Raw genomic sequence first — 25,492 nt, forward strand, 5'->3', positions numbered from 1 at the left:
CATCCTCCACTTCGGGGCTGGCTCATTTTTTTAAAGTAGTAAGCGGTGGCTTAGTGACTTCTTTCCAGAAAATATTTGGAGTCATTCCTGCTTTCCTTCACTCAATATTCTCTGGTCTATTTGGTGGACTTCCTGTTTTGCTGGCACTGGCTGCTGGTTTTGTGTTGCTGTTTTGTTTATTGCAAAATGGATGTCCGTCCTGTCTTCGCAAACGAGCGGGAGCAGTTGGCACTGTTTCGCAACAGGATGCTTGAATACTATGGTGTGCTGCCACTTGCCACTTTGAGTGCATCATATGGATTATCGTTTCGATTTTCCTATTTCACCTTTGTCCAGCCTGTATTTCATTGCCTGAGCTGTGATTTCATGTGGGCCCTGGATTTGTGTCTCTGCAATTTGGTGTCTCCTGAAGTGGATTATGATCATCTCATGAGTCCCTTAGTTGCTCATGAATTGCTTTGTTCTGATGGAGGGATTATGGCCTTTGCAGCGATGCATGGAGTTCTAGGTCGTTGGAATATATTCGCAGCAGCGCAAGATTTCTTGGCACATAGCTTCATTGAGAACCCACCGAGTTGTCCTCTGATGGTACTAGAGGCTCCGGTAATTGAAGAGCATGTATGTTCTTTCTCTCTATTAAATTGGATGGCTGAGTTGTTTTGGGATGATAACAGTGACTTCCTTTTGGAAGCGGTTGCTGCTTATTTCGCCTACTCAGTTTTAGGCTGACTCCTATTGAAGCCATTGTTGCCATGATTTTTTCTTCTCACAAAATTTTTCCAAAATTCTTGTGGACATTTTTTAAATAACAGACCTATTGGCTTTGCTAACAGTGGACATTACAATGTCATGCTGGTGAGATTTTGGATTTTTATACGGACAACATTTTTTTTCCTCACCTACTCGATTTTGAACTGAGCGTTTTATTGAACTCTGCTTTCAACAATTGAGTGCCTTTTCTTATCTTATCTTATCTTATCTTATCTGATACGTGCTTGGATCAAGGGAGGGTGATATATGGATAGATGTAGCCTGATTACTGTGTTAAGTTAGCATGAGCTTTTTATGAGTTTAAACGCCATTTTTCCTTTCTGCTGCTTTTTGCACATGACACACATCTGCTGCTTTAGCTTTAAGCCTAGTAAAATGTTTTCGGTTCATACGAGAATAATATGTTGTTACACTGATATCAGCCTTGCTTGGCGAGCTGTGTCTGTACAGTGAGTGCTGAAACCTTCAAGGAAATCTCACCACAGTAGTTGTTATGAGCACTGATCTTCGCACGTCCCTAGACATAACATACATGAAGCTGCAGCCAAGTTCTGGCTTTAGGTGCATTTTATATTGCTTTGCACAAGAGCATACCAACACCCTTGATGGTGCTTCGCATGCAGAGAGCTGGTTGCTGATGATGTGATCCCGTACCACTAGGATCTTGAGGTATGGGGCCGCTCTGCTAAAACCTACAAGAGACCTTCTTAGATTTAATATAATATACTAGCTAGGGAGGGTGAGAATTAGGTTTGGTTAAACCCTATTCATTTTAGCATAATACTATGCTTGCACCGTTTGTGTTCTTTGGACTAGTGACTATGCTGATTACTTTGTTTCTTATAATATGTTTGCTTGTATTAGCTAAGATACTGCGCTTGAGAACACGGCATTAGTGAATAAACATTTCAAATATGCACGTGTCCTCTTTTACTCCTTGTTCTGGACTGAAATGATGGTATAACGAAAGAGTATTCATGTGTTCCACGTTACCTGAGGTCTACTAAGTTCATGTTCTGGTTTGTCTAAGCATTGGGAGTTTATGATGACCAATGAGACACTGATTTCTAGCCTGGTAGGGAATTTTTGGGTACTAAGGTGAGTTTTGGGACATCCTAATTCACTGAGGTTCCAAGCCTCTATGCACAGTTCTGTCTGAGCATTGAATCCCTGCGACACTATAAAATACAAAATGTTCCAGCTATCGCGACAAGAATTTTAGGTTTATTTATTTCAACTGTTAAGTTGTTTGATGGTCATGTTCATAACAGTATTAGATGCCCAACCTATGAGACGTGAATTTGTGGGTTCCCTTTCTCAATCTTGTTTCTGTTCTTGGAAATGATTCCAACAAGAACTGACTGTTTACTCCGGTAGGAGACGGATCATCCTCGTGAGAGAAGCGGATGACCTCGAGATCTGTGGATTATTTTCTCCATTGAGAATGATGAAAGGAATTGTTTACCTCTCCTTTGAGAGTTTGAGACTTTGGTTCATACTTATGGAGTGAGTTCGCGCAAAAAAAGAGGAAGCCAGCATGGTGCCTCTCTAATTTGTATACTTTGTGATGCAGTCATTGGTTGTGATAAAGGAGGCGTGGTTCAAAACCTCATGGGTATTGATGTTTTTACTTTATGTAGTTTTACTTTCATTGGCTGCTGTGAGTTCAGTAAAGAAATTGAGACAGCATAATCCTCGCCTCCGTGTCCTTAATAGAATCTAAAATTCTTGTCGCAATAGCTGGAAAATTTTGTATTCTTACATTTTCGTCCATCATTCAAACAGCTGAAAACATTTTTGTTTCATATTTTGCAGCGCTTGTTATATACATGAGTTTGGTAATGGTAACTATTACTTCTGTTTATAGCCAATGCGCTTGCCCCAATTAGTAACTTGTTATTGCATTGTAACTCAGATGAGTTAGTTAGCTGTAAAACGCCTCAATCATGCAGCAACACGAAGAGAGTCAATAATAGTAGCAAGGAGCAGCAGATGAGCTGGCACTGTAGGAACGTGTCCGCTACTCCGTCTGTATTACTATATTGTTTTCTGTTCTGAAATCCTATTCTCCTAAGGGCTGTGTGCCCAGGGCAGAGCGCAGGAGGAAGCTACCAAGTCTGTTAGCGTCACAAACGGAGATAAGATTTGAGTGCCTCGGTTCTATTAATTAAAACATTAGTGGCTGGAGGTACTTTCCCTCCATGGATGTGTTGCCTGCAACACCATTCACATAAGTCTTGTCACTGGAGAGGCTTGAAGAGGAGTAGCATAAAGCATTTCAGCTTCATGTAAAGTGGTTAAACCATAGAGCCGCCTTGTAAGGGTTGGAGGAAAATCAGTCGCAGGAAAAAAAACAAGCATTGGCATAGCCAATAGGTCTCGCTTTTGGGACCTTATAAGTATTTAGTTATGCAGCACAATATCCTTGGTGCAACAACATCAACAGCTGCATGGCTAAACACTTATTAGGTCCCAAAGGCGAGACCTATTGGCCATGCCAATGCTTGTTCTTTTAGTTTGAAAACAAAAAAGGAGATGCCATTTTAAATGCTGGAAGTTCCCAGAACTGAGGGAGGGGAGCAGCTTGTTAAAGACATGGTTCACAGTTATGAGGCAGAAATTCTTTCCCTCATCAAACCACAGAGCAGAGGCTTCCTTACACACTCAAAGTGCCTCAGAGACTCACTCAAGTGATTTAAAAAGCAAGCATGCAGCGCGCATAGCAGGGAGAGCTTCCTTTCTCCTCCCATTGCAAAACTTATGCTGAGCGCACAGTGCCTGATCCGTGTGATCAGTGCTGTGTCAATTTCCTGGGATTTTAGACCCAGGGCAAAATTACAATCAGCTGGGATTCCCAAAAGCAAGATAACAATAGTGGAGGCAGTGCAGCGCCGTGAGCCTCTTTCAAACTTCCCGGGTCTGGCAGTGAGAGGTGTGAGTGGGCGAATCAAGCGCTGTGCATCTGGTGCGCTTGATCTGCGTCAGCTTCCTTCCTCTTCCCCCGTTTTCTCACACACCGCTCATCAGCAGTTATGGTGGGGGCTGAGGAACGCTGTGAGTGGCACCCGGAACTCTCCTCTGCTTTCCGTGCCTGGCGCTGTGGTTCGAAATCCACCACTGTGAGCAGAAGCAGGAGCTCTCTACCCCTTCCGAGGTCCGGCGCTACTGCAAGAGGTGAGCAGTCCTCAGCCGATGCGATAGGGTCGAGAAGGCGTAAGCTGATCAAACTCCAGTGTAGGGCAGAACATATATCTGTCCAAACATACTCATTTTAGCAACATTAGAATAATGAAAGACTGGGGAAGTTCTAACTATATCACAAAACAAAAAAAGGGAAGTTCTAACTATACCATTCATGTTTGTAGGTAGCTCTTAGATGACAGTTCATAGGTCACTGTCCTATGATACGATTGTAACTTCTGAACTGCAAGTAACACATGGGTCTCTGTGACAAACACAGTAACCCACTGAGCTATCCAGATACAATACAGTTCATCTGCATTTAAAAACTACTAACAGACAATTGATTGCTCTCCAGAAGGATCATTAATCACCAGCGTTATCTGGGCATTTTGTATTGTCTTATTGCTGTCCTGCATCGGCCATGATAAAGAAAAAAACTTTAAATGAGGCTCACACGAAGTATGTGTCCTGCTGGGCCTGTGCATATTTTAAAAAGAAAAAAATGTAGTAACAGATTCTCTTACCTGCTCCATTAGTCAAACTTTGTGTCACAGTCTGATGTGATAAGCCACTGCAGGGGTTAGGAAAGGTGACTAAGAATAAACAAACTTATTTTCGCCTGAGCTGCATAGAAAAAGAAATATCAACGCAGCAGGACAATAGGCAAAGGTTACCAAAGGTTACCAGTGTCAAAGAAAGGATTTGTCACCTTTCGCTGTGCCGAGATGAAGGGGTGAAAAAAGTAAACAAAGCCTCGTTAACATGTTATTGGTCTTTAGAGACCTGTGAAGTACTGGGGTGATGGGTTGTGATAATCTCTAAATCTGTCTGTGTGTGTGCGCCGGGAAAGCTGTCTCGGCCGGGTTTACACACACGACCTGCGCGTTGCCCGCCTGCCTTCAGCCCTCACTACTGAGGGCCAAGGCTCCTGTTTGGGTGGGCCAGGCTCATATTTGGGTGGGCCTGGCCCACCTGGCCCACCCGCTAGAACCGGGCCTGGGTGGAGGTGCTCCACAAAGCTGTCCTCTAGGCAAAACTGATATTTTTACTCCTTAGAGTGATATCCTGCCTCTGGAGCTCACTTCTGGAGCTCCTTCACCTCCGGCGGCCATACTGCTTAATACGGTAACTCAGGCAGTCAGTAAACATGACCCCTGCCTCTGCAGCGAAGCCTCTGTGCCACCTCTCGGGTCTCCCAAAGGTCGCGCATGATGAGGCATGCACGCACCAAACTGGGAGCACAGACAGCAGTGCAGCAAACAATCATAACTGCTGCTCGCTGCTGCACTCAGACAGACAGTCAGTTCCCGTCGGCAAATGGACACACTCTTGTTATATGACTACATGTCATGTCATGTGATGTTGCCGTGAGTGAGTCCCAGCAGCCAGCAGCATTGAACAGATAATGAATGCAGTCAGTGCAGCTGAGCCACCAGGCCGGCAACGACCCACTGCCATGACTGAACTTCAACAACTGTAACAGGCAGCTGCACAGTATGCAGTCAGTGCAGTGCACTCTGCCAGAATAGCATGATCCGTGCTGCTTGCTTGAGTGGGGGCTCCCATCTCACTTGTATCTGCCTCAGCGCCGGTGATATCAGGAGGCACTTTAAATGTACGGCTTATGCATTTTAGTGCGATGATGCGGACCACCACACTAAAATGCGTTGGTGTAACCCTGATGCGTAGTACTTGGCAGGGCTGGAATTCCCAAAGCTCACCTATGAAAGGAGCAGGACTCATAATAGTAAAACAAATTGAGCTGTTTGTCATTACCAGGACGTGCAACACAAACAAGTACATGTCCTACTTTTAACTTACATAGCACCCTGCCTTTAGGGCTACCCATGGCCTACCTTAGGAGTGACATATATGTAGTAAAAGGAGAGTTTAAGGCTTGGCAAGTGGGTTGAAGTGCCAAGTCAAAATGGCAGTAAACTGCACACCCAGGCTCTGCTGTGGCAGGCCTGAGACATGTTCAAAGGGCTACTTGTGGAGGTGGCATAATCAGTGCCGCTGCCCACTAGTAGCATATAATATACAGGCCCTGGGAATGTGTTATACCACTTTACATGGACTTGCAAGTAAATTAAATATGTCAACCAGGTATACACCATCCACACACATGCTTAGAAAAGAAGCACATGCACTTTAGCATTGATTGGCAGGGGTAAAGGCCCAGAGTCCAGTGGCCAACAAAAACGTTCTGCAAAAAAAGGAGGAGGAAGGCCAAAAATGTGGGTTGACCCATCAGAAAGGGCCATTTTCCAACACTTATTAAATTCAGTTTTCCCTCAGACACAGTGAGAGGAGCACTGACATTCACTGGTTAAAGTGCTACCGATTTAGGACTTGGACACCAGACAGTTTACACAAAACTCTGATCCTTGTCCACTGGTGCATACCATTTTCTTACACAGTTAATACATGCACATTTGACACTTGTTTAAATATAGGGTGCAAACTGCATAGCAGGTGTTGATGTGAGTCATAAACCAGTGCAAAAAAGGACATTATTAGTTCAACTCATCCCTCTCTATGAACATTTCAAGATATATTGATAAATATGAAATACAAGCACGGCACATCACCTGTTCCTCCAGCTGCACCAGCCTCTGCTCCATCATCCTGCTCTGCTTCTCTTGTTCAAACTCCAACAGTGTGACTACTGTATCAACCCTAGACAGGGAGAAGAGGGAATGAGTAATCAGCACCTCAGGCAAAACATGAGACCAAAGAGAAAGAGGACAAAGAGTGTAAGAGTAAGCAGTGTCATGACAACTCCGGCAACCAAATATAAAAGGTCCAGGGTAGTAGTAAGCGAAGCCATACGCACCTAAAGTGAAGGAAGAAGGAAAGATCAACCAGTGTCAATCACTCTACTTTTGAGGCTAAAGCCTCAGTGCAGTCAGCCTGAAAGCCATGGGTACAGGAATCAAAAGGGATGAACAGGATGTAGACGGGATGAGGAAGACGCAATGGGGGAGCTCAGAGTATTAGATGCGCGCTGTAAGTGCCAACCAAGGACAGAGCAAGTGGCTCTGTTTGCATACCCAGAGTCGCCACTAATGGATGAATGCTCTCTATCAATGGAAATCCTACTGATTCAGCCTCTCCGGAAACCCACTGAGTTGGGACCGTCAATTTCATTGGACAGTGAACTATAGGAGTGAGCGAGCAGCTTCCAGTTGCACTCCCGGGCATGAACTCTCACTCGGGTGATCTGATCCCTTGTTCCTGTGTGATTGAGGGTACAGGGGTTAAAACAGGAATCTAACGTTCTAAAGTCAGAGCAGTACCCCAAAAGGGGCTCCAGCCCCTGGTATGTACCAGAAATAAGGTAGACACATTTAAAGGACTCAGAATAGGGCACAGAGGGGAGAATAGTGCAAGTGCTGTTCAGCAGAGGGTACCTTTCACACGGATAGGGTAGCAGATTAGAAAAATCAAACACCAATACTTTGCCCGATCAATAAAAGGCATTCATGAATTGCCTGAGGAAGCCCTCGAATGCTGACATGAAACCTAAGTAAGGGGCCCTAAAGATACCTTGGAGAAGCTAAAATACCAGGTATGTTAAATGAAGACTAAAATACGAACCTGTACCCCAACTGCCAAACCTCTCACTTACTTTCTCGCCCAGGTCACTGAAAATAAGCCCTAGGAAGATAGTGCAGAGAATCTCCCAGATATAATACTCCTACCTTCTCACCAGGTGACGAAACCCTTTGGCACTTCCAAATATAGACGCTACGCACAACCAGACAGATAACGCATTCTGAGGTAGTGCAGCCTAATGTTGAGAGAACCTCCCAGGTGACTGTCAGGGAGATGGTGTGAGCTTCGACTCATTGCCTCAGAGCCTCTAAACTAACAGCACAGGAACCAGCACTGCCATCATTTCGCAGTACTGTATGGTGGTTGTGTTGTCTATCATGACTTGGGCTGGCCTGCCCGTGATCAAAGGCAGAAAAGCTTTGAGGGCCAGCACACGACTCTGCCACATAGACTCTGCCAGACTAATGTGGTACCACTGCTCCATCGATGGCCAGAGAGCCTTGATCCTATATCGTCTAGTCCCCCCCACAGACCAGAGGTGAGGTGTCCTTCACATCTATAAGCTCTAGCTGGAAAAAAGGAGAACCGTCACCTGCACGGCAGGATGGATAAGCCATCCTTTAGATGGTCTGAGACTTGAGTTTGCGTTCCTAAGCTAGTGATGTAGATATGGTAATCCATGTAGTGCAACATGTGACTAGGTGCCTTGATTATCAACACAATATTTGTGAATAATGATGGGATGAAGTAAGGCCGAAGGGTAAGACAATGAATTAAAAATGTTGAGATTGCACCATAATATGGAGGCACATGAACATATGCACGCTGCCAATCAAACCACACCACCCAGTCATCCAGATTCATGGCTAACAGGATCTGGGACAGCATCATCTTTTTGAACTTCTCAATCATGAACAATGCATTCTACAGTCTGAGGTCTAAGATGAGCCCCAGTTCCCTGTCCTTCTTGTGGACCAAGAAGTATCAGTAATAACACCTACACCCTTCTCTGCCTCGGTTACCACCTCAATTGCATGTTAACAAGCAACCGATCTACATCTCAGGTGAGAGCATCAGTATGATCTACCAATGTTTTGGCAAACAATGTGGGAACGTGGGAAACGGTACTCATGAAGGGACGGGTGTTACCAAACTGACCAGTATGATGAATTTGTGCACCTGCTGCAAAGACAATATGGCAGTGTGAGGGTTTACTAAAGTGTCTTGGCTGTTGCATATGCTTGGCGACCTTATTCCTAACCTTAATCAGTTGCTGGACAGGCTCTGAGGGTTGCCTTTGGCAGTAGGTGAGGACCCTCTAGTATCCTTGAAATTTCCAACACTGCTGGTGGAACTGAAGCATCATGGGAAGTATCCCCTGAAAACCTGGGAGCACTCATCCAAACGTGGCTTCAGATCACAGCACTAGTCCCCATGAGTCCTCACTAGTCCTCAAAATATACTGGCTGTCATGTACAGAACAGGCAAAAGAGATCTGGAAGTGCCACAACACTATTACATTAATTTTGAATTGAAACTTTAATTAATAAAACTATATATTCATTTAAAATTAAAATATTATTCTGCAGTTAAAAAAAATAAATTACCACATAAATAAAAACAATAATATCCATACACAATTGTTAAAAAGTGGTGCATAGAATTAATATAAATTAATATCATTCTTGTTTTAATCATTAGTTTTTTTTTAAAATTCAAAATAGATTATTGAAATATCTTAAAATTAAGTAATAAATATGCACTATCTTTATATATGTTTTACATTTATTTCTATTTATATCTATTTTAAATAATGTAATATAATTTAACAATATTTCCTACGTATTTAGTCCCTACCTCCATTGTTTTCTATTTGTAGTGCTGGACATACTACTGCTTTTTTATTACAAGTAACTTTCACAGTTTGGGATTACCAAAAATTCATATTTTTTTTCTTAAGTGTAAACTTACTCAAAAGTGTAAGTTACCTTTGTGAGTCAGGCCTTAGATATTTAAAATTTGACATGTGGTCATTTGGCAGCAATGTCTGCTCAATAAACTGCATAAACTACATTTATCACGAGCAAGGCACCACCAAAAATCTACCTTACGACAATACACACTGTGCTGAAGCAATCTATTTAAGTGAAGTGGAATGCTAACATACACATGCTTTGATAGGTGTGCAATGAAACTATACAGAACTGTATTTGTGAAACTAAAATTGGAAGTGGTCAGGACCCAATCTAAACATACAGATGAGGACGAGACCCTCATAGGCTGTGGTGGGTCTGTGACCCCTCTGACCTGATACTCCTCACTCTGTGGGAGCACCGGGTTCTGGATCCATTGCATTCAGAAAACTGTGAAAGGAGGTGAGAGGTGGCACTAGCCCGTCTGCCTCTCCTGACCATGACCCTGACAGATGAGGAATGGGTGAGGAGGCAAAGTCTCGCCCTAATTCTCCGAAGCCATCTACGAGAACCAATGCCAACCTTCTGCAGCTGTGTGGTCCAGACTATCTCCCCCAGCAAGTTGTGAACACAATAAAAAGCGACCATTGTAACTGTTCTCTCATCCCTCATTGCAGAGCCCAACTCCTTCCCCACTAACTGTCCCTTTACTCACATTGTAGAAATATTTAAGTCTCCGTGGGTCACTGCCTAATTCTAGTACCTACTGCAGGGTGGGTAAGGCACCCTCAATCCTGGCAGAGGCCTTCTGCAACAGTGCAGGAAGGCTGGGACTCATCTCATTTTGTACAGAAGTACTTCACGCAATTAATGCTTACAATAACAATGCAGTTTTAAGTAAAGAGCCTCTGGTGCTCAAACTAACTGTGCTAATGGAGGCTCAGGCTGCTGTTAGCACACAGGCGCTGTGCAAAACTATGCTATCACGAAGCACACAACGCAGCCTATGACGTCCAGGTCTGCCACAGAAAGAAGAGCGTTTTTTGTTTTGCTAATAACATTGGGTCCATCTAACGAATCTTAACCCACCCTAGCTGCTTCAAGGACATTTTTGGGGTGATCTATAATACAGGGGCTGAGAAAAAGGAGTGTCCCAGAATGCATTTTCCCCATACAAGTTCCCATAGGAATTTGAGACAGTGATACAAAACATTTGAGCAGAATTACAACAAAATTGGTGGAAACCTAGATCTTAACTCAATGAGCGTAGTTTTGTTTGATTTGGTGTAAATCCATTGAGCCGCTTTTGAGAAATTGTTTAAAAAAAAGGAAACTTATGGAGGGTCAGTGAGAGTGTGAACAAAACAGAGGAAACTGAAAACAGAGGTGGCTGAATTATAAATAACTGCATACTCTTTGTCGTCTTTGGCTGACCAGCTTGACGCCAGGGTTAAGGATATGGAAGGATGGATGCGGAGATGTAACCTAAATTTTGGGGGTCTCCCAGAGGGGGTTGAGGGACGCCAAACAAACAATTCTTGGAATCCTGGATAAAAGACTCCCAGATCTCTTGTAGTGCTTCATAGTTAAAAGAGCACACAAAGTGCTTGTTCCGCACCCTCCCCCAGGAGTTCTGCCTAGAGCACTCGCCGCCAACATCCTAGACTATACAGACAGGGACATTATCCTGCAATGACTCAGGGAGCTTCCTGAAGTCACATATGAGGGGGACAATTATTGTGATCTTCCCACACTATCCTCAGAGGTTACAATGCCTCATGCATTTTTGAGATGATTGAACCAAAAATCTGAGTTATGGCAATAAGGTTTATGCTCCTTATCACCACACAACACTGTCTTCTCCATATGGGAAGGCACATTTATTCACAGCTTGGTAACCAATCTGGGCATGACCGTAGGTGGATGCGTGCACCAGATCCCGTAGCCTCAATCCTGAGGCCCTCACCTCTAGTTGACCATTGCCTTGCTCGTGTCGATCTGGTTCTTGATTCAGACAGAGGATTCTTAATGGTGCAGGTTCGGGTGGAGGGTAGTAACCTTTCTTCCTGCACAATGACACAATTCAGGGTTTTGGCAGGTGGCTCACAAAGCCAGAGAGGCCTCTTTCTGGACAAAGCTCCAAACATATAAAGCTAAAAAAGGTTTGCTCGGTTAGGGCAGCTGGAGTGATTGTTTTCTTCTCCCTTGATTTCAGGTTTCCATAGGGGTTGGGGATGTCTCATTGATACTCCTGTGTTTTTTCTCTCGAGCTCTCTTAGATGGGAAGTTATTTAGTGCACTTTTTACAGCTACACTTCGTGTTGAAGGGGGCATTCATTTTTGGAAGCTCTATGAATGGTCACAAGCTGATCACAGTCACTGGGCAGTGTTTGCCTTACGTGAGGGATTAGGGGCATTTTTTGGGTTTACGTATTTTTTTTTACTCAGACGTCCACAACGCAGCAAAACGTGCCATTGGGTATCCCACATTGTAACCTGGGTAGGCATTCGCGGTCTTATCATGATCTACCCTGTTATAGGCAAGGGAGTGGCGTCATAGTCTCTTCCACAGAATAGTTTTTATACACATGGGCAAACGTTACAAAATACTGACATGGAATGTCAGAGCCCTTAATACTTACACACATACAGTGCCCTCCTTCCTAAAACATAATAAACTTGACAAAGTCTGTAGGCAGGAGATCCATCTCACTTATTCAGAGGCACTCAAACAGACAAAGAAATGGTGCAAACAACTCCACTCATCTATGTATTTGGCCTATGCCAGGGGGGAGTCTATTTGGGTGGGACCTGGAGGTCCCTTCAAACTGAATTACTCGGAGCCAGATATTGAGGAGTGTTATCTCCTGCTCCTATGGCACGTTAGGCGAGAGGGTAATCAGCATACTTAATGTTTATGTCCCTAATGCAGATGTTCAGCTGTTTTATTCCCAGATGTAGGACCTCCTTGCTGACTATGAGCACACTCCAATTATATGCATGCAAGATTTTAATTGCATCCTGGATGGTATGCTAGACAGATTCCTGGAAATCCAGCGATATTCATGCATTTACGCCAATGGGGACTTAACCTGACAATCCACCTCCCATTGAAGAAACAGGTAAGTCATGCCTTTAGCAGGTAAAGTGAACAGGGTTTTTGTAGACAGGAAGTAGTGGCGCTCAGCTAGTATTTACGTAAAGTATTAGGGTGGAAACAATTTGTTATGGTGCTGACAGGGAAGGGGAGACCCTCGAACTCCTTAATCTGTGAAGGAGAATCCAAGCACAAATACATATAGCAACAAACCCGCGCACTCATACAATACATAGTGTAGACGTGATTCGAAAGCAAATGGAACCAATCCAACGTTGATGTTTTTTTCTTTCTTTACTCTGTCATCAAACAAAAAACACGCAGCCAGCCGACACGTGTTTCATCAGGGAAATAGTGTTCTCCGACTCTTCAGGGCTCTGTGGCTGAATCCAAAGTCAGTGACATCCAAAAGCTGGTGATAATTCCAACCTGGTAGGATATGATAAGTCTTGGCAAAACTGTAACTTTTCTAGAATAAAAGTGCGAGCTATTAATTCATAGTGTAGGTCCTGATGCCAGTACGGGTAGAAGAAGGGAAATCCTCCCAACTGTCACTATTACGTGAAAATAATTAATATTCAACCCCCGATCAATCCCGGTAATGCACGTGTGCGTGCTTTCTGATACTTTCACTCCGATGAAGTTCTGGCGTCCTGGCGTCGGAAGTGCCTGAACCCTAGAAAAACCAGGTGGTTCCTTTTCTATGTTTTACAATAAAGTCAATTATAGACCAGGGAACAGGCATCGGAGGGCTGATGCATTATCCAGAAAAAAGGGAAAACATCAGACTATCAACAGACCCCATGCATTTTATTCACAGAGCAATTAATCTGACACATAAAAATGATTTTTAGAACATCTTTTACAAACCTATCGAAAGTTTAATGAGAAAACAATGTCAAGTCAAGTCAAGAGATACTTTATTGGTCCACTAAAAGCCATGAAAGCAAACATTTGATAAAAAATACAGGAATAAAAAGATCCCTCATAAACAATTAGAAAACCAAATCTCACAAGTCAATAAGCTAAAAACCGACAGTACACACAAATACAATGTGTATCACAAAAGAAAAACACAGGATGAACTATTATGGCACAACAAAAGAATATTAATCTCTGATCTTGATAGCCAACATAGGAGATTATAGAGAGGGCTTGATTCCCCTATAGCTGGACATCCAGAGATTAGGGAGACATGAGATCTGATTACCCATCACTTCTAAAGGACTTAGACTGCTGTGTTAAACTGTGTTCAGTGTGTGCACAGGCCAAAATGTCTAGAATGAGTTCAGTAAATCTTTATTTCGAAGAATAAAAAATCCTCATAAAAATACATTGCATAGTAAAAATTTCATTAAATTACATTACTGAACATTTTGATAAAATACAATTAAAAGTGTAGGGAGGCGAGGATACACTTCATGAGCAGAGATAATTATTTAGAACGATTAGTTAATTTCTTGTGTTTCTCAATCCTACGGCTACTTTAAAAAAACTTAAAATGGCACATAAGGTATGAATATCACTGGCTTTCTGTAAGAAAAATAGTGCAGCTCTTGCATGGCGAAATTTCTGTTTTCTAAGGATGTCAACCTGAAATAAACGCCTAGGATTTCTAAAAAATGGTCATAAAAGTACAAAATGAAGGGTGCCTAGAATGAAAACCGGGGGAGTCCTACACTCTCTTCCTACCCTCAACATCCAGGTCCCACATTTTGATGGATTTTCTCACAGATTTACTTCAGTCAGAAGTGACATTTTTGCTTCTAGTTTTAGCTAACAATTTTTCTAAGAGGGACCATTTCATTCCTCTTGATAAGAAGCCCACTGCTCCTTCTTTAGACATTACTTTTCTGAGGGAAGTAGTAAAGTTACATGGATTACCTTCTGGTATAGCCGATAGGGGTCCCAGTTTATTGTCAAAATCTGGAGGTCTTATTTGAGACTGCGGTGATATACTACATGTCAACAAGCTAATATCAACAATCTGATGGGCACACTGAGAGGCAGAATCTGGAGTTCACCCTCACACTTGGCCACCAACATTTGGTCATATTACCGTTTTATCACAGCAGACTCCCATACAGGTAATACGTAAAGTGCAAAAAAGCTTATTTACAACATTTCGCCCCTCGTTCCACCTACACGGTTGGGGAAAGGATTTTGTTATCCATGGATTACCTCTCATTTCTGGGGGTGTATTCTAAGTTTTTTCCCAATTTGTCAGTCTGGTTCCTATTCTTAAGTTAATTGGTACAGCAGCAGTCAGGTTAGTCCTTCCTGGTCACTGGAAAATTCCTAAGGCTTTCAATGTGTTTAACTTCAAGATAGCCCATTCGGCTACTCCTTCACGCCTCCCCTTGCTCTGGTGGCTGGAACATCCAAATATGAGCAAGTTGCCATTTTGAGCTCCCAGTAGTGCCGGTTTCTACTATAATATTTGGTAACTTGGAAAGGGTATGTGCCGTCTGACAGTATATGGGAACCAGCTTCATTTGTCCCTCAATTGGTATCCAAGTTTCATGAGAAAATCCCATCCAAACCTAAACCCCATGGAGAACGGGGTTCGTGGGAGGTGAGTTGATGATGTCAGGTCACAAAACACTTTAGAACATAGAAAAATGGGAACTTGGAAGAGATGGCTCGGAGGACTGTGGAAACTACACATTCATACACGTTAAATCATATTTCCCAGACTCACAGGCACAGCCCAAGCCAATAGAGGACCAACTAAGTTAAGGTAAAAAGTGGCAAACTAGGTATCCAGGCCAAGCCTTTATAGAGTTCTCATGTCTGGCAACAGAGGTTTTTGAGATCATCTGTTACTCACTTTAGTTCGCCCTGGCTTGTCCTGCCGCCTTTGTTGTTTTTCACATTTTGGGTCCCTTCGGTCCTGTAGTGTCCATATCTTTAGCTAGTGGTTGCCTGATTTGTTACCCTCTTTTGAGTCTGTCTCCTTGCCCAGGGCTCCTCTTTCCCAGTGCAACAGTGACTTTCAGTCTTCAGCCCCTGAGCGGGACTCACAGTACGCCGGGGCTAGCAACGGGAAAGTCTTGAACGTGGTTACCTTTTGGTATACCTTCTTGTTTTTTTCTGAACACCAGGCTGCAGGAGACTGTCTCTCTCTGTCTCTCTCTCTCTCTCTCTCTCTCTCTCTCTCTCTCTCTCACGCTCTCAATTGTTGCCTTCTTTTCTAGTGTGGGCCACCCTTCATTAACACCCTTGACCTTATTTAGGGGGTTGAGTCGGGGGAGATAGAGGCATTGGAATTGCCAACCACAGTCTTACATTATTGTGTCAATCACACTCAGACAGCAACCAGCCCCATCCTAATCAGCCTTAGTCTTGTTCCAATAAGCAGCTTCTATGGCAGGCAGTGGAGAATATGAGTGAGTGAGCAAGCGAGTCAAAGAGTGAAGAGTGAAAGAGTGAGAGAGTGAAGCCTTATTCAGACTACCATATTTAGATGAGTGCCCTTGAGAGTTAGAAGTGAGACATACCTATCACCATCAGAATTTGAGGGATTTGAGAGAGACACTTACTTGTCTGAGGTATCTCTTATTTTCATGTCTGAGCTTTGATTTTGCTCTTCTCGTTGGTTAAGGACATAGTTTTCCTTCATATATTCCTCCCAGGATAAGAGAGTCGCTGTCTCATTATCATCCAACCGACGCACTGTCACAAAAATTACAGATAAATCAGAAAAAGTGCATGCAAGATTCATCAATATCCATACATACCTCAAATAGCAGATTACATTAGTGGAACCTCACATATAATTGTACATCTTACAACACCTTCTAAAAGTTTCACATGTTGACAATATACCCTGCACATACTGACACCATTTATCAATATTTTTAGTAGCCATTTTTGATCATATGTAGGAGAAAGTGTAGTGTCTGATATGTTCAACTAGCTGTTATGTAACCTTGAGCAACCTTGCCCACTCTCTAGGCCTCTACAGAACCACAGACTCAAGGGTACTTGATGGTGAGCCAACCTCTGAAGCAGGAGGTCCTCTCCAGGTACTCTGTCCTATGAACATTACGAGTCTATCAAATATCATCCAGCAAACTCAAAAGAGGAAGGTGGGATTCTGATTCACAAATTAAACTTAGACCAAAAGTCTAAGGGCCCGATTCACAGAACTAACTTAAGACAAAATCCCAAACTTACATTTTGGTATTCACAGAAGGCACTTACTAATTTTGGTACTCACAGAAGGCACCTACTCATTTCGGTATTCACAGAAGTTAGGAGTCCTAACTTTAGGACTCCTAAATGCCTTCTGTGAATACTGAAAGTCTTAAAGTTAAAGATTTTTCTCAGTTTAAGAGTAGAAAAGTTCGTTTTGAACTAGAAAGTAAATAAAAAAATATATTCTGCAAAGATTTGCATCACTTCAGTGACGCAAACACAATGCAAAAGGTTTGTACGTCTGGATGTAGGAAGCTGGCTCTGTATATACCCTACCAAAGTAAGATATTATGTCCAGTGGAACCCCAAAGGTAGGCAGAGGTAAAAGTAGATAAAACCTTACTCTCTATTTGTGGTAGCTTGGTCGAGCAGCAAGGCAGTATCAGAAGACAGTGTTAAGCATTTGATGTACACACTCAATCAGCAAATGATATCACACCCTCAAAGACTGTACCTAAGACCAATTAGTTTTGTATACAAATATTCTTTTAGTTATTTTATTTTCTACAACCAAGCAAGCCTGGCAGAGGTAAGTAATAAATAATTTACAGTAGTAATGTAGTTCGTCAACAGATTGAATGGCAATTGTATATACACTTTGGTTTGATTACAGTTGAGTTACTGGTAATGCAATGCTTTTGATAATCCTGTACATGCTTTTTAGTAGAATGTCAAGTAGATTACTTCACAGATCACTTTTCTTACACAGTGCAATACACCTAGATACTGCACTGGGACATTTCCTGTAAACAGTTAAGTAAAAGTCTTTTGGTTATTTAGTTACAGTTTTAAAGGTTTTCATAGATTATCCAACTCCACAATTAGAAACTTTTTATAAAAAAAAGCAGTCAATGTTGTCCTATGGAGGAAAACAGGGTTATCGGTTAGCAGGTAAATACTTTGTTGTTGAAGTTGGTATTCTGGGTTAGGTTCAGGGGTCCGCAGGGTCAAGGTTGCACTCTTGTTACACCCTCAGCAGCACTAGGATGGCTCGGTGCAGAGTGTTGAGGCCCAATGTTATCCAATGAGGGATAGGGGGACTCTGGTTGGTGGCTGCTGACGAGCAGGCCACTGGGTTGTGGGAGCAAAGCTCCTTGACTTGCACATGGGGTCCAAGCCAGCACAAAAGGTGCACCCTCGGCGGCACTGGGGTGGCCGGGTGCAGATTGCTGTTTTGGTGTCAGGTGCCCTGTAGCTTTCTATAGGTAGTCTCCGGTTTGCAAACACACTGCAGGCTCGGGAACAAAGGTCTTCTGGGTGCGACCAGCACTTGGAGAGGTAATTTGGGATGCTGAGGGTTGGTTAGGCACCTCTCTTTAAGATGCCCTCTGTGTGCATTTTTCATTAAATACCACACTCGCATCAGTGTGGGTTTAGTGTGCTGAGAAGTTCGATACCAAACTTCTCAGTTTTCTGTGTAGCCAATATGGAGCTGTAGAGTTCGTAATGACATTCTCACAGCACCATATACTCTTAATAGTAGCACTGCACTTACAATGTATAATAATGGACTTAGACACTGTAGGGAAGAGGGCTCATGCACCTGTACCCTCACCACTGGTAGACAGCTCCCAGCTAGAGGGGTGGCTTATCTATGCCAGGCAGTGGGTTGTAGGCATGGCACACAGGGATCTGTGCCATGTCAATGCTTCAGTTTGTTATGCACCAGGACACGCAACCTGCAAAGTCAGTGTGTGAGTGTACAGTTACAGGGCTTCTAAGGGTGACACAATAAGTGCTGCAGTCCTTAGAGGTCTTCCCTGGCCACAGTGCCCTGGTTACCCGTGGTACCATTTACAGGGGCTGACTTGTGTCCAAAGATGCCAATTGGGTTTTGTTTTCAATGCAGTTTTAGGGAAAAAACATAGGCCCTGGGTACCAGATGGGCAGGAACCCAGGGCACACTCAGTCAATGCACATCAGCAGTTCAGCAAAAAGTGGGGGTAACCATGCAGAAAGGGGGATCATTCTCACCCCCCCAACAACAGAGGGTGAGACTAACCTTTCCCTAGAGAGTCTTCATTTTCTAAGTGGAAGAACCTGGAAAATCCATCTGCATTCGCATGGGCAGCCCCAGGTCTGTGTTCCACTACAAAGTCCATTCCCTGTAAGGAGATAGACCACCTCGACAGTTTACAATGTTCCCCTTTCATCTGCATTAGCCATCTGAGAGGTCTGTGATCAGTTTGAACTAGGAAGTGAGTACCAAACAAGGACCATCTTAGTTTCTTCAGGGGCCAAACCACAGCAAAGGCCTCCCTCTCAATGGCACTCCATCGTTGCTCCTTGGGGAGAAGCCTTCTGCTTATAAAAGTAACAGGTTGGTCTTGGCCTTCCTCATTGATCTGGAATAGGACCGCTCATATCTCTAGCTCAGAGGCATCAGTCTACACAATTAACTGCTTGGCATAGTCTGGAGTTTTGAGAATTGGTGCTGAGCACATTGCTTCTTTCAGGGTGTCAAACGCCTTTTGACAGCTAACTGTCCAGTTTACATTTTTGGGCATCTGCTTGGAGGTAATTTCTGTGAGGTGAGTCACAATGTACCCATTTCCCTTCACAATCCTCCTGTAGTCCCCAGTAAAGCCAAGGAATGCCCTGACTTGGGTCTGGGTTGTTGGCGCTACCCAGTCCAGAATAGCTTGGGTCTTGGGCTGTAAGGGTTTCACTTGACCTCCACCAACAAGGTGGCCCAAGTACACCACAGTTCCCTGCCCTATCTGGCTTTTGGATGCCTTGATAATTAGGCCTGCAGTTTGCAGGGCATTTAAAACCTCCCTGAGGTGGATCAGGTGAGCCTGCCAGGTGGAATTATAGACAGCAATATCATCTAGATAAGCTACACTAAAGGACTCCAATCCAGCAAGGACTTGATTCGCCAACCTTTGGAAGGTGGCAGAGGCATTCTTTAAACCAAAGGGCATAACAGTAAACTGATAATGCCCATCAGGTGTGGAGAATGCTGTCTTTCATTTGCTCCTGGTTCCATGCCAATCTGCCAGTGCCCTGCAGTTAAGTCAAAGGTACTTAGAAATTTGGCTGCATCTAGTTTGTCTATCAGCTCATCTGCTCTTGGGATAGGGTGGGCATCTGTCTTGGTGACAGAGTTGAGCCCTCCATAGTCCGCACAAAAACAAATTTCTCTCTTTCCACCCTGTGAATGAGTTTGGGCACTAGGACCACTGGACTGGCCCAGAGGGTTCAATAACCCCTAACTCCAGCATCTTGTTGACTTCAGCTCTGATGCTTTCCTTGATTTGATCAGACTGGTGATCGATTTTGTTTTTGACAGGTGAACTGTTACCAGTGTCCACATCATGGGTAACCCAGTTTGTCAGACCAGGGGTCAAGGAAAAGAGCTTTGCATACTGCTGCAAGACTTTCTTGCAATCAGTCTGCTGTTGGGAAGTGAGGGTGTCTGAAAAGATTACTCCATCCATTGACCTATATTTGGGGCTGCAAGAGAGGAGATCAGGGAGAGGTCACTCTCTGTCTCCTGATCCTTATCAGTTACCATAAGCATGGTGATGTCAGCTCTATCATGGTTAAGCTTAAGGCAGTACAGATGGATCACCATTTTGGGTGTCCTACTTGTGCCTAGGTCAACCAAGTAGGTGACCTCACTTTTCCTTTCTAAGATGGGGTAAGGGCCACTCCACCTGTCCTGGAGAGCCCTTGGTGCCACTGGCTCGAAAACCCACACCTGTTGCCCTGGTTGAAATTGTACCAGTGCAGCTTTTTGGTCATATCAGTGCTTCGAAAGCTCCAGGCTCGCCTCAAGATTCTTGGATGCTTTTTCCATGTACTCAACCATTCTGGACCTTAGGCCAAGCACATAGTCCAAAATTTCTTTTTTTGGTAATTGGAGACTCTTCTCCCAACCCTCTTTTACAAGACAGAGTGGTCCCATGACATTATGGACATACAGAAGTTCAAAGGGGTAAACCCTACCCCCTTCCAAGGCACCTCTCTGCAGGCAAAAAGCAAGCATGGTAAGAGGACATCCCGCATCCTTATGAGTTTTTCAGAGAGCCCCATAATCATGCCTTTCAATGTCTTGTTGAACATCTTAACAAGAACATTGGTTTGTGGGTGATAGAGTGTAGTAAACTTGTACGGCACTCCATGCTCTTTGCACATGTGTTTTAGTTAAGCAGACATGAAGTTGGAGCCTCTGCCTGAAACCACCACCTTAGGAAACCCAAACCTGGGGAAGACACCAAAAGGCGCATTGGCTACTGCAGGAGCTGTGGTATCCCTAAGGGGAATTGCCTCAGGATACCTAGTGGCATGATCCACTACCACTAGAATGAATTTGTTTCCTGATGCCGTGGGAGGTTCAAGTGGAGCCACCATATCCACACCTACCCATTCAAAGGGAATACCAACCACAGGGAGTGGTATCTAAGGGGCCTGTGGGTGTCCACCTTTTTTGCCACTGGCTTGACAGGTGACACAGGAGCTGACAAACTCCTTTACTTTCTGAGACATCTGAGGCCAGGTTTTGGTTTGGCCCAGATGTCCAGCTAGGGGGATGTCATGAGCTAAAGTTATTGAGGACTCCCTTTACTTCTGAGGCACTATCACTCTCCTTGTGGCTCCAGGGATCGGGTCTTTGGCCTCAGTGTACAGTAGTCCCTCCTCCCGATAAACTCTGTTGGTACCACTAACATCTCCTTTTTCCTAAGTAGCAGCTTGCTGCCTAAGGTTTTCAAGAGTTGGACAGTCCTTCTGTCAAAGGCACAGCTCTTCCCTAGAGGGTCCCCCTGGGCCCAAGAGTTCAACCTGGTAAGGGTCAAGCTCCATGGGCTCAGTTCCCTCTGGGGGTGTCCAAGTCCTCTCCCTGAGGAGAGGGGTCCTGGTCCTTTTGCTGTACAGAAGTTGGTTTCCCAGTCTTTCCTCTTGGAAGTTTGGGCCATACTTCCAGACTACAATAGTCACCCTATTTTCTGCTCTTTAATCTTGTTTTCACACACACCATCTAAGGAATAGCCAGCATTGCTGCACTGGTTTTCAATTCTACGTCAGCCCATGCTGAGGTTTCCAGGTGATTATCAAGCACACATGCAGCTGGAAGCTTTGGAGAGACCACTACATGTTTCAGGCCAGTAAACCACCCCATTCTAATGTCACCATAGTCATTACATGGTTAGTGGTAACACTGTCAGCATTGGTGACTGGGTAGGTTCTCCCAATCAGGTATTGCTCAGGGGATACCAGTGTATCTTTCACCATAGTGACACTGGCACCTGTATCCCTCAGAGCTTCTATCTTAGTTCCATTAATCCAAGGGCTTTGCAAATAATTCTTTAAGTTTGGTGACTACACAGCTAAAGTGGCAAACTCAACTTCCCCTTCTGAAACTAGAACTGCTTTAGTGTGCAATCCTATTTGCTCTTGGCACACTGCTTATCCTATCTGGAGACTGGCTACTCCAGGAGTAGCTGTAGTAGGACTAGTAGCATCTCCAATTAAGTGTTCCAACTTTCTACAGTTGTTACAACAGGCTTTTGCAGGGACAAAGTTCTTTCCCCTGTGCTTAGTAGTATATTGGTAGGAGTTTTGGGACCCACCCCTTGTGCAGGTTTTTGAGGTCCTTTTAAAACTCAGGCTTTTTATCTTGGGGATTCTCACCACCTTTCCCCTGGGGAGGTTTGAAACCCCTTTCTTTTGGTCACACCCTATGGTTGTTTTTGTCACCCTTGTCTTGACCCAATGGTCTGTCTTCTTTCCCAATTCTTGGAGAGAAATTAGACCTTGGTCTTACGAATTCTGATGTAACGTTTCATTAGTAAAATTACTTAAAATATGATCAGACTGTGCACCTGGATTCACAGCTAACCAATTTTCACCACTTTTTTTTCTAAACCAAAAATATTAAAATATGTTTCTTGACTATAGAACAGATGAGAAATTCTGATGAAGAAACCCCCCTCAGGAAGAAGAAAACTTGTTGGTTGATTTGGATTGTTCCTGTGTATTGGCGTATGTTGTGTTCGAGAAGGTGAAATCTACAGGCATGGTCTAGGTGTGCTGGTTGTTTGTTTGTGCCTTAAAATATAAAGTTAGACGACTACTGACTAACACCTAGGAGATCACTGTTTTTTATTGGGGGGTGGCGGTAGTGCCGAAGCTCTCGTTCTTCTGGCATGTCAGCTGATTTTGACCATGGTATCATGCTGGCCTGACTACTGGTATCAATAGATCCCCCTCAGCAGGTTCAGCTCTTTCGACCTGAGCATCCCAGAGGATATCTACCCCCCTTTTATTTCTGCAGCTCACACAGAGCTGCTGAATTCCCCACTGGTCACTCACCTCTGGCTAAGATTACCCAATCTCACAGTCCCCACTTGTTCTTGTTCATGAATGCTAATGACTCAAACCCTCCTCTATTTTGGAATAAAATGGTCATCAGAGGCAACCTTTAGACAATGCATGATGGAGGTCAGAGATGGATGGGTAGTGACTTGCTCAAGCTTAGTTGATACATATAAAGGTCCGGTGGCCCGGGGAACAGCTGACCAATTGGCGTGTCATTTCAGACTTTAATCAGAAGGACTGTCCTCTGTCTGTAAGAATCATTAACAATCTGGGCTACAACACCGATGTAGATTAAATGTGTTCACTTTCACACCAAGCTACTAAAGTCATGCCGTTCCATATACTTACCTGCTATGTAAAAACTCTGATGCAACAGTAACATACATTTCTTTTTGGGAAATATTAGCCCTACAACACAGTTGTTAGGAAGCAGGCTGTTTGCTGGTTTACCCTTACTTTGTTGCGCTCATTTTGAGTAGTAGGTACTGGTGTAACAGCTCTGAAATGCCCTGAGCCCTGCTAAACCAGACTTGGTACATGTGTTCTGAACCTTAAAATGATGCATGTTTGATTGACTTGTGCTATATTGGCATTGCCTAATTTACTTATAAAGTCCCTATCATGTGGATCCATGGATACCCATGGCGTGTAAGTTAGAGTATCACCCCAGGGACTGCAGCACTGGTTGTGCCACCATGAGTGGGACAAGGTAAAACTTGACTCTGACTTTGCCAATGCAGACTGGAAAGGCAATTTTAAACTGCTAACATGTACTTTTACATGTTCCAGCAGTAAAAATACTAAATCATCCTTTTTATTATGGAAAGGCTAGTAACCTCATTGGCAAGTACAGAATTACAGAATGAACTTCAGCACCACTAACTCCTGAATAGAACTACTAGAGTTGGTACATTAAGGTATCACAATTATCAGTGTATTAAATCAGATTTAGCGGTTAAATGTAATGTAATGCCACTTTAGTTGTCCAAAGTTTTTAATGACTGATTAATGTCATACTCAGAATCTGTCCTACCAACAGATATCTGCCCTAGTGGGGGGTTGCACAGAACAGGAGACAATAGGGAAAGGAGGTGTCACCTCCCTCCTGCAGGAAGCCACAGGGGTTTTGGCCTAAAAGGTGAGCTTCAAAGCTGAATCCTCCTTTGAAGGGCAAACAGGAAACACTTGGGAGAGGGGCTACTCTACTGTTTAGGCAGACAGGCTGGCACTAGGGACAGGGAAGAAGAAGCCAGTTGTCAAATCGGTTTCACCAGGGGCTAGTACGCCCTTGGTAGCCACACCTCTGACTTGGGCTAGGGAGCTCCAAACCAGTGGTTAATTTGTGAAAACATAAGTGCTGGCACTCTCGTTAGCAGGCAACTTGCACCAGCCAATTGCTCTTATTTGAGCCACCTATAACAAAACCAACTACTAACCATGAAAACCTACATGTGGAGAGAGGATGTGGCGTAATGAGCAGAGTAGTCAACTTTAGAACTGGGGAACCAGGTTCGAGTCTCTGAAGTAGGCTCAACATCCTGTGATTCTCGCCAAATAACTTAATATCTCCATGCCTACCAAACATGAATGTGTTCTTAACCGGTGCTCATGAAAAGCTCTCCAATATGTATGGGTCGAGTTTGTGCTGTAAGCACCAGAGTTGAGGATTAACTGCAGGTGCTGAGCACTGAAAACCACCAGCTCAAATTAAGCACTGTTCCACACACTGAGAGAGGGGTTCTGCCATATTGGAAGTGGGCAGTATGGTGCATCCTAAGAGGCCCAAATGCCACACTTCACAGAAAGTGCTCCTCTGGTGGGAAGAAACCCGGTACCCCATTGGCTACAAACTGTACCCTTCCCTGAGGGCATTTTCTGTATATGAATAGGGCATCCCTGGCACCCAGAACTCAGATCTCGACTGGAGTGTAAAAGGGACCGAAGAAAATTTGCCCTGCTGCAGTGTGGAATCACCAAAGAGAGACGGTACAGGTGTGGAGTGCATCTCCTCAACCTGGTGGCTTGCAAAGGAGGGGGACTGTGACTGCTTTGTCTTGCTCTAGTAGAAGTCATCTCCAGAGTCCAGCCAAAGCCAAGCAACTCCAAGGGCCAGCTGACTGGCCTCCTTTTCTCACCCCAGAGGCACAACAGCAGAAGAAGACTGCTAGTGAAAGTTGGTAGCCCAAAGTCTCCAACCTCCTGCCAACCGCTGCTATGCAACACCAGGGACCAGGACCCAACACATAAAGTTGCACCCGAGTTCGCTGAGCCAGGAGTGCAGCTGGAACCTCCAGAGGACAAGTTATTGACCCAGAAAGGACAGGCCTGTGACTGTGATACTGAGCGAGAGGTAGTCCAGTGGTGAATGGACCTCTGCCAGCACTGAGAGGAATTCGAGGGACTTGGCCCTTGTGACCAGGACCACCTCGCCCCCTCTACGGACCGAGCT

General features: G+C 44.1%; 1 protein-coding gene across 2 annotated transcripts in view; it reads right to left on the minus strand.

Moving 5' to 3' along the window:
• LOC147693358 (transient receptor potential cation channel subfamily M member 2-like) overlaps positions 1–25,492 on the minus strand; it is a 624,327-nt gene that overhangs the window by 179,424 nt on the left and 419,411 nt on the right. For both annotated transcript variants that reach the window (XM_086933682.1, XM_086933681.1), the window contains 2 exons: positions 16,065–16,197; positions 6,546–6,633 (listed from right to left, as the gene is read on the minus strand). In XM_086933682.1, the coding sequence (XP_086789808.1) occupies positions 6,546–6,633; positions 16,065–16,197 (221 nt within the window). The remainder of the gene's footprint in view (positions 1–6,545; positions 6,634–16,064; positions 16,198–25,492) is intronic.

The sequence above is a fragment of the Lissotriton vulgaris genome, chromosome 8 (genome assembly GCF_964263255.1).
Source record: "Lissotriton vulgaris chromosome 8, aLisVul1.2, whole genome shotgun sequence".
NCBI classification, from domain to species: Eukaryota; Metazoa; Chordata; class Amphibia; order Caudata; family Salamandridae; genus Lissotriton; species Lissotriton vulgaris.